Source organism: Lygodium microphyllum, chromosome 19, assembly GCF_053477565.2.
Source record: "Lygodium microphyllum isolate KBCC chromosome 19, Lygodium_microphyllum_v1.1.10, whole genome shotgun sequence".
Classification (NCBI taxonomy): Eukaryota; Viridiplantae; Streptophyta; class Polypodiopsida; order Schizaeales; family Lygodiaceae; genus Lygodium; species Lygodium microphyllum.
Window position 1 is genome coordinate 20,166,740 of NC_141153.1, and position 9,904 is coordinate 20,176,643.

At 40.2% G+C, this 9,904-nt stretch overlaps 1 protein-coding gene across 3 annotated transcripts; it reads right to left on the reverse strand.

Moving 5' to 3' along the window:
* Positions 1–821: 821 nt before the first annotated feature.
* Positions 822–6,970, reverse strand: LOC148019635 (BTB/POZ domain-containing protein At5g48800-like). Of its 3 annotated transcripts, XM_087699740.1 has the most exons (8): positions 6,745–6,960; positions 5,656–5,817; positions 5,496–5,562; positions 3,793–5,094; positions 3,148–3,264; positions 2,684–2,917; positions 2,002–2,153; positions 1,591–1,725 (listed from the first exon to the last, which is right to left on the reverse strand). In XM_087699740.1, the coding sequence occupies exons 2-7, from the start codon at positions 5,742–5,744 to the stop codon at positions 2,034–2,036; spliced, it is 1,929 nt and encodes a 642-aa protein (XP_087555866.1). In that variant the 5' UTR covers positions 5,745–5,817; positions 6,745–6,960; the 3' UTR covers positions 1,591–1,725; positions 2,002–2,033. The 3 variants fall into 3 exon arrangements, with proteins under 3 accessions (XP_087555865.1, XP_087555864.1, XP_087555866.1); XM_087699739.1 differs by lacking the exon at positions 2,002–2,153 and having other exon boundaries at positions 822–1,725; positions 6,891–6,970; XM_087699738.1 differs by lacking the exon at positions 2,002–2,153 and having other exon boundaries at positions 823–1,725; positions 6,745–6,958.
* Between the last annotated feature and the right edge of the window lie 2,934 nt (positions 6,971–9,904).

Below are 9,904 nucleotides of genomic sequence, written 5' to 3' on the forward strand. Positions count from 1 at the left end.
GTGCTTAATGAATTCCACTTCAAAATTACAAAGGCCTGTAAGTTACTTTCATATATTTCAAGTATTCAAAATATACTTTCTAAGAGCTTAAAAAAGGTACAAACCTTTTTAACAAAAAAGCTCATCAAATCTAGCAAATTTTTTAGCCTTTTTTTTTTAGACTCTAGCCAATTAACAATATTAGCCACTAAATTCATCCCCAATTTAATTGGTTAAGGAGATTATGGAAATTCTATTGGATGAAAAAGCCTTGATAGACTTTGGGGTTATAGCTATAAAGCTTATAAGAGTTTTGGACTCCAACTATAAATTGCTTGGAATGCTAAAAGCAAAAGGCAATATTAACACACCTTCAAGTTGATCAAGTATGTAGTTCTACCAACTTCAGGTATGCAATTCAATGACTAAGCTTTGATGGTTATGAAACTTCTTGCTAATCATTCATATTCAAGCATTTGTACTCGAGATGACTAAAAATATGGAATGAACTTGTTTTGGGATGGCACCGATCACAAACATTGGGAAGTAATTATGGACTATTGAAGAAATGGGTTGTTGTCATGTTTATACAAAAAGTCACTTAATTCCTACTTATAATGGTCATTGCTTGATTGAGATGAGTGTCTACTCAAATGACAAATAACAATGTTTCTACTAGGTTATGCACCTTTGTTAGTGAGACAAGTAGACAAAGTTCTCTTTTATAAGTATGCTTTCATTGTGAGTTTCTCAGTAAATACCTAAGACTTTGAGTAATGCTACAATATTCCAAGCTCAACCAAGACAATCAAACATGGATTACCGTAAAGAAGCTTGAATGGCCACCCATGAGCTCTGTCAAGGTTGGCAAGCTTATAGGTAGGTGAAGAAAACTTACGCATCAGAGCATTTGTGGATGCATGAAAGATCTGAACGCACCAAGGAAAAAACCCTTGCTCCGGTTTCTTTTTGTGCACATAAGTAGCAAAAGGACCATGAGAATGAAAGGTTATGCATAAATGTGCCCCTTATATGAAGAGCAATCTTTGATTTGAAAGCAGCTGAGACAACCTTGCTGCCCAAGTCTTTTGCAACAGTATAGGGTCAATCAAGTGAATCCACAATTGTGACCATGTTCTTAATTTATTGCATGAAAACCTCATAGCTGAATGAGCTGTCTTTACAAGCTATGGAGGAACGATTACCATCTTGATGTTTTAAACTCCTTTATTGGATGTTGATGACGAACAACCAGGGACAAGCACTTTTCCCAACATCTTATTGTGAGCAAAGGTATTGACACACACAATCTATAACCTATGGTGTATATACTGATGACCATTGAGTAATGTACAGGGCTATGGCAACATGCTAGTTGAAATGGAAATACTAAGCATGAAGCCATATGATATTGAGAGGATAAGTGACATGTAGGTGCTTTTATGAATGTGGAAAGGTGCATGTGTACAGGTATTTGAGCTCTCTGTTGTGTGTTGTGGGGTGCATATAAAAAAGAGGAGAGAGTTGGCATCAAGAGACCGAATGGCGTCTTTGCCTTGGTGGCATGCGAGCTTCTGGTTGTTTGAAGGAATCTTTCGGCTTGTTGAAAGAGAATGGATTCATTTTCCCAAGACGCCGTGATACAGTCGAGAAGAACCAACCTGAGTTTCCATGCCCATTTACTACGGGCCTCTCCACCTCTTGTTTTAGCATTGCATTCTCTTTCTCCAGCTCTGCAACTCGTGTCTGTAATTGGCATTTTACAAAATTCACAAAATCAGCCTTTTTATCATGATAGGTAAAGTACTTTTAGGGTTGCATCAAATGGAAAGTAAGGTTTTAATTGAACAAAACCAGATTGGTTCATGGGCTTTCCAAATGCACAAAACTGGTACTGATGGCTTTCGTCAATTGAGTAGAACAAAATTCATCAATCAAACTAAGAAGGCAGATAATGCAGGAGTGCTATTCTTGCAGCACTCAAGCTTGCTATGTTGAGTGCCATCCTGCAGAAGTACATACCTGGATTTAATGCAGCACAAAAATGGATACTCCTACAAAGTGTTTCTCCTCCATGAAATCTTGCAACAGGAAAGGGAGATAATCGAGCACGTAATGTAAAATGTTTGAAAGGAACTTTTTCTGCACCCTAAAGCAGCCAGAAGTCCCTTTGTCTGCATAAGAATGTGAGCATCCTAGGTGTTATCTCTGAACCAGCCTAGTTTTGATACCACTACTGTTTCAAGTTCACATACCCTTCCATCCTCTACAGATGCCTTGCAAGAGTCAGCAACTATGTAGTTTACTGTTTAAGAAGTGCTGACAGATTCGTTGAACTATGTGAATAGTAGACAGGACAAGAAGGAGATGGTGCAGTGTCATGCATCATATAATCACCACTTTGGAGGCGTACTAAGTAACCACACAGAACCTGGTTTATCCCATTGCACTCAGCACCCAAGCCTCCAGGTGATACTGTTATGTCACTCATTACACTAAGTGCCCACAAAGAACCTGGTTTATTTCGTTGCAGTCAGCACCCGAGTCACCCAATGCATGGCATGCTTATACATGATGCTTGAGTTATCTTACTAGCTGTAAAAAATGGAAAATCTCAGAGATGCAGAATACTCTTCACACTGGAAACGATGCCGCCTGACTCCTGTTTTTGTATAAGCGTTGTGATCTAAGGATGTCCACTCACCTGCAACTTTGCCACCTCCTGCTTGAGTTCTTGGTTCTCTCGTTTAAGGCTTGTGAAGGTATCCAGCTTGGGTGAAACAATGCTACTTGTCTTAAAGAGCTGCCTGTTGACAGAAGGTCCTCCCAGTCCATAAGTGTCTTGATGATAGAGGTGTTGACAATGATCTTCATTCATGGAACCTCCCATCGCATTTCGCATCCTAAGCTGCTCAAAGTAAAGCACTTGCACAACCATCTGCATTCATGTTTCCTCAAATAAGGACTTTTCAGACAAGACTATGGAAGGCAAAAAAGATGATACAGGGAGACTCCATGAAGACACGTAAAGATAGATAAAGCATCCGAAAGAACCGAACCTTGTCAACAAAACAGTAGGTGGATGTTCAAAAGGAAGCGTTTTGCATAAGACACACATCACATTACAACACTTTAAACCCCATCACAATGGTCGGGATTTGATCTCACCTGCACAGGTAAGCGTTCATTTTGTGCTGCATGTGTACATGCTTCTTTGGAAAGTTTTTGACAGTCAAGCACCTTGCACAGCTTTCTTCTTTCAAAATCTGAGAGTGTTGGATGAGCCTGCAAGTTAGACCGCTCCCAAAGAAAAGCTCATTATCAGAAACACAACACATTATACTTAAAGCTCACATCCATCCTGCATTCAATAGGAGAGAATGTGGAGCTCATCTAAATGAAAAACCAGGGTCAAGTTTACCAGTAAGAGTCCAAAATAAACAGAGTAGTCATCAAGATTATCATCTACCAGTAAGAGTGCAAAACAAACATGTAGTCATCAAAATTATCCTCTATTTTCATACATGGGATAAGTTAGGCAATACTACAAGCTACCCTGCTTTGAAAGGATAATCTTTTGCCCTCATCACAGATTCACGGCTTTCAACATGCAAACTATTAGAAAATATATTGTTGCACCCAGCAAAGTAGTTCTTGCTTGTAAGATAAAAACTGAAGCAAAAACAAGCCAACTGCGATCTATACAAATTTAAGGCATCAAAAGCAGCAAAAATGAAGCAGTGTCCCTCTTAGATTCATTCAACTCATAAAGTATAGAGGTTGAGGTCGCATTAAAAGACAAGATTCTGTCACCTTCAAGAAAATATCAATGGCCCTGTACAGGCCATCATCCAGCACACGAGCATTGCTTGGCAGCTGCTCTGCCAGAGAAGTGAATTTCGAGACCTTGAGATTTGGGTCAGGTGCAACCTCTGCAAGATACATGTCCATCAGTTTTGCAACCTTTGTAATCCCTTTCCTGGAACTGGGGGATCCAATAAAATCATCAATATCACTAGCTGCTGCAGAACTGCTACGACTAAGATTATATGCTTGCTCTTGATTGTGTTTCTCCTCCTGCTGCAGATAAGTAACAAGGACCCTCTGCACAACATCCAGATCAAAAATGGTGTCTCCTGCATGAGAGAACGAAGGGATGAGGAGGTCGTCAACAGTAGCTTGCTCAAGCTGCAGCCCAATTCTACGCTCAAGATCAAGCCTGCAAGCTACAGTAGTGTCCAAAACAACAGCCACACGCAGCAGGGAGAGCAGAAAGTCTGTAGGGAACAAATTCCTCTCAGCAGGAAGCAAGCTCACAATCGTTTCTAGCATGATTCGCTGCTCGTGCTCTGCTGCTTTTGGGCTGTTGCTGCCACCATTGATATCAGCTTGGAGTTTTGTCTTCAATTTCATTGCCACAGATGCAGCTAAACTGGCTTGCTTGGTGTTTGCATTTGCCAGTCCTTTCAATGAGTGTTTCACATAGTGCATCAATGAGCCTCCCAAGCTTTCACTTTTTAAACCCCGAGCTTTCATGGCAGAAAAGACTCTTTGATACAAGTCAATTCTAAGAGACAAAAGATCTTCTGCCCACCACTCCACTATAGCCTTTCCTACTGTGCCTCCAGCAGCAGCCATATGCTCATTTGCAGTTGTATACCACCGACCTGAGTTGTTGCCATCCAATCTCATCAAACTGCATAGTTTCTGTTGCTCACTGCAGACTTTAGAGGCCAATGCATCAATGCAACGGCTCACCAACCTGACTTCTTCTGCCAAAGGTAATATCAGCTCACACATATGCAGGACTTCTGCAGATGTCTCCAGACTCCTGAATACGACCCCATTCAAGAAGGCTTCTGTACGGTTAACAAGATTCTCATCACCAAACTTGTCTGTCATCTCCAGCACCTCCGCTGCACAACGCAAGTGCGCAACATTTGCTGTCGTGATCTCAAAATTGATCCCATAGCAGAACTTAGCTGCAAGCTCAAATATATCTGGCCCTCCTGGAAAGCTTGCAAATTCCACCACAGGGGAAGAATCCAATGTGTCTGTTAATTGTTCATCTTCTAGAAGCCGTCTTATTCTTCCACTACGTGACATAAGAGGGAACTGCATACAAAAGCACCCACATTAAGTATGAGCTATGTGTGGCACAGTTCCAGCCAGTTAAGGCTGTCAAGCAAGTCACTCTCACACATTGACATTATATTGTTGCACTGAATTAAAGTCAAAATATGTGTATCTTATCAACCATGCATGAGTTCACAACAATGCAGCAAGATCAAAACCGATCAGAACTTTGATGTGGCCCATGGGCATGATCCTGCCCGACTGACAAGAGAATACATTTAACTACAAAAACTCAGCTAAAATATATACTTCTTGATTTCATGCTTAAAATTCAATGTGCATTCCATGCTTGATGAATCGGCTGTGTATCACAGATAAAGACTAAACCAGTGTAGAGCTGCATGAGTTGTTCGTTCTCCAACACAGATGGGCAAGTGTACCTTGTGTAGAGAAAAACTAACTCCATCAACAGTGATGACAATGTCACTCTGTACATCCGAGAAAGTCCTGCAGCAAAAGGTGAGTTTGAGTGTGAGTAAAGCATTCACTTGATGATTACAGGGCGCAAATTGAGAGCTCTTGGTGATCAAGATACTGTACTCTTCTGCATTTCTCTTTGTCATTGAGAGATTGACTTTCAAGCTTCGTTTGGGTGGGAAATTTCTCTCTACTTTGCCAGTCACAGCCATTTGAGCAGCAAGCTTCTGAGCTGCTCAGCCCAATGCAACTGCGTCCACCAACACATTCTCTTCCAGCTGAAAACTGCGTTTATAATGATCAAAAAAAGGTAAAATGTCGACGATGTTCAAGGTGGAGAAGACAGGATGAGAAAGAAATTCACGGCAGTAAATGCAACGCTGATGATTGAGCCTACTCCAAAAACCAATCAAGAAAAAAAGGAACTGTGGGTGGGGTTCTGGATGAATGATCTAGACACTGGCCTCACTCCTATCCAGCCTAATCAGAGTGCCTCTCTGTTTTGCAGCGGTGGAGTTGGAAAACTAAAGGTCTAAGAAAATGTACAACCCACTGTAGCTAAGATCCCAATGTGTAACAGAAGGATACTGATGGGAAAATTGAAATGATTGGAGTGGGTTTGTGCAAAAGCTCTATACTACTAAATGAAGGAGCACAGAGAGTGATAGTTTTCAATTGTTACTCTACTTTCACAGATCCTTTTTATATGGCCCTTTAGCCTCTCTTTCTCTTTTAGAACATAGAAAAGAAATATCACTGTTCTGATGGGTTTCTGTAGATGCAGGACCCCTCCAGGCTCCCATCTCATAAAAAAATAATTTAAAAAAAGGGTGTATGATCGGTATGTCGGACGGAGGAAGCACAAAAGAGGTTAAGAAGAGGGTGAGGAAAAACCTAACAAAAACCAGGAAAATCCTTCCTTTAAATTGTGCAGAAAACAAAACAGAGGCATAGTTCAACTCAGAAGCTCCGAGAGGAAACTTGGCACAGACATGGAACAACATTTTGTTAATTCAATTTAGGAAAAAAGAAATTAAAAAATCGGCGTAATTCAGCTCAGGAATCCATCAGGGAATTGGCGCATACGACCCACAGCACACAGGACCCAAAGCCGAAGTTGGAATAAGTGTTTTTTTCCAAAAATTTCGATTTTAGGACAAAGGAATAATACGTGACTGTTAAACAGACATGGGGTGTGCTTGTGCTGCTGACCTCCATGGGTGATGGCAGGCTGTCGACAGAAGAGCTGTATATGACCACCGTTTAGTGTATGACGCCGTGCATACGCAGCCATACTGCAGCCTCACGGCCTGACGAACACACGCGAGAGAGAGAGAGAGAACATGGGCTCTACTTACCTACATTCTTTTCTTTCCGTTCGTAGAGAGACAGCCATCCCAATCTTACTTCTACTACGCCATGGCCAACACAGCAAAAGAAGTGGCTTTCTTAATTACGATCACTACATTATTATTATTATTATTATTCCTACTACTACTGTTACTGCAATTAACATTATTATTATTATTATTATTATTACTGCTACTGCTATTAACATTAATTAATATTATTATTACTATTATTACTACTACTACTACTGCTATTGCAATTAACATTATTTATTACTGCTACAAACTCGGTTAATCCTTGCTCAAAGAAAAATCTTTATTTTTCAATATTATGATTCAAATTTCATCTACATCAATCTGCTCAAAAGACACAGTATATTTTTTGCTTTAAAAAACCTTGAAGCTCAACATAATTTTGCTAGAAAACTCCTCGATTGCAATATTTATTAGTACTGCAAATCGCATATTAGAATCCAAATTGAATATGTGCTCCCCAAAAAAAAAAATGCACAGAGTTATTGTATTTTCGAAATAGTTATTATATTGAATTCTCTTAATCTCAGAGATAGGTTTCCATCATATTTATTGCTCTTGAAGATTAATGTGCCAATTATTTTGCTTTGAAACTTAGATTTAATGAGAGGACTATGTAATGGAACAAGATTGATATGCAAGGCATTTAGCAGCAAGGTTTTGGAAGCTGAGATCATGACCGGCATAAACATTGGTGCCAGAGTCCCCTTCTCTATGAGATGGTGACAATTTTTTGTACGGCTAGCGTTCGGATTGACTATTAACATGGCACAAGGACAAACATTGACTCCAGTAGGGCTCTATCTTAAAAGCCCAATCTTCATGCATGGGTAGCTGCATGTGGCATTTTCTTAGGGCTCTATCTTAAAAGCCCAATCTTCATGCATGGGCATCTACATGTGGCATTTTCTTGAGTTAAATCCTCTACTGGTTTGAAAATCTTATTGCATGACAATGATCATTGTGCAGGTTCTACCATTAATATCATGTACATTGAAAGTCTTGCAAAGAGTTTGATCACTTCTAGCTATGTCCAATGTGTGAAACACATAATTTTTTAAATTTTTTTATTGGGTTATTGCTCTTTGAATTCCTATTTCATCCTTGTTTGTTTGATTTTCGCACTCCGGTTTTGTAGAAAAACGAAGACCAAGATGTTTGGTTACTACCATGGATTTTGTAGGAAAATAAAGCCAGCGATGTTTGGTTACTACCTTGGGTCACCCACCACATTCACTTAATATAATATGGCATCACCAAAAAAGGTGTTGATAGTGTCCTTGTTGCCTCTCATATTTTAAAAAACTTTTTAATTATTAATCCGTAATTATGCTCTCTCGGAATTGCGTTATATTACGCTGAAATTGGCTAAATTTGGGCCAAAGACTCTGGCGAAATTGCAATTTGTTTAAAATGAAATTTGGCGTCCAAATACGAATCACCAGCCTCCCGTGCCAGCTCAGCATGAATGGCCCACGTGGCGCGGCAGACGCTCACGTGCAGGCGGGCCCCCACTCCCATCTGCCTACCTTACTTGGTCAAAATGCCCTGACGTGGCACGGAGGAATAGCGCCGCCAAAAAGACACCGGATATTTTCCTCCTCGCCAGATTCTAATTTCTAAATTCTCTCCATAAGACACGTAAACACAAATTAAAGTGAAATTTCCTGGAAAGGCGCTCATTCATTATCCTTATAAAATCACTGCGTCCCTTGGATCTCGAAATATCAAATGTCCCGCAGCCCGCTGGCTGCTGCTGCCCCCCAAAAACCTCCACAAACCCCCACTCGAATTTCCAGTGTCCAGTTTACAGGGCCCTCTCTCCATAGGACACCTTCAAATCGCTTCGTGTAGGCCTATCATGTCTAGACATGAAAAATAAAGCAATAATTTTGCTTTGCATCACATATATTTACTAACATATCAATGTAATGAATTTGATTCATACACGTACTCTAGTGTTGCCTCGTGAATTTTACATTGATGTAGCAGGTCTAGAGATGCATGTCAGTCCTTGCTGGAATCAAGAATAGACATTGTAGCTCATATGAAGTTGCTGTATGGTCCATCCAAGGACTCTCGTATCTTAGCTTAACATCGAGCCGATTAACCCTGCAAATTTTTCTATTAAACTTAGAAGGATTTTAGCTTGTAAAAAATGTATGCCCAGATTGCTTGATATGCCAGTCTAAGAAGAGTCCGATGGGATTTGTGTATGTTTCTCAATAATATTCTTCCTTGAACGCTAGGTTTATGACACATGCAAGCTCATTTCGCTCCAACAAGTTGTGGTGACCATCATCATCAACATGTGGACAATTGACGTGGATTGTATGAAGAGATATTTGATGCTTGTTGGGTCAACTTACAACCCCACCACACATAGGTCAATTGATCTACTATTTGGCTAGCTTGACTATCAAGAGCACAACCCCATGCAAGATAGCTAACAGATAGCATTGCCATGCGCATATGTGTTGACTAGCATGACTATCAAAGCAAAACCCCACACACAAGTCATTTGACCTAAGTGGGTAAAAGTCATTGCTACTACATTTTGCATCCGCGTGCAAGTTGACAACAACATTGATCCCATGAGATCCATATGACAAGCATGGATAGAATGTTGGACTCGAGTCGTCATTGTCCAATGTTGCTCCATGTCTGATGACTTCAAGTAGTGAATAGATTATTCTCATATTTAGGGTTCTCCATTGATGTCTAAAATTTACATATGTGTCCTTCTCTCATAGATACATGGACATGCATGAGTGAATGTGGTGATGGGACCTAGTACTCTCATGCCCAAAGGGGGAGAGAGAGAGAGAGAGAGAGAAGAATAAATGCCTAGTTTGCTTCTAGAATGAAAAATCACGGTGAAAATGCATGTATGCTTTATACCGTATTTTAGGCTTTCCACTGTATTTCAAACGATGCTTTATATGACAACAACCTTTCCAAATCATACCAAAGTTAGCCTTGCACATAGA

What these genes read in the sequence shown, in the direction of transcription:
- LOC148019635 (XM_087699739.1), bottom strand. Translation starts at nt 5,744, where the DNA reads ATGGCTGTGACTGGCAAAGTAGAGAGAAATTTCCCACCCAAACGAAGC. An exon ending in CCATTGATATTTTCTTGAAG is followed by an intron (nt 3,265 to 3,792) that starts GTGACAGAATCT and finishes TCTAACTTGCAG; the next exon opens with GCTCATCCAACACTCTCAGA. An exon ending in ATGAACGCTTACCTGTGCAG is followed by an intron (nt 2,918 to 3,147) that starts GTGAGATCAAAT and finishes ACATGAATGCAG; the next exon opens with ATGGTTGTGCAAGTGCTTTA.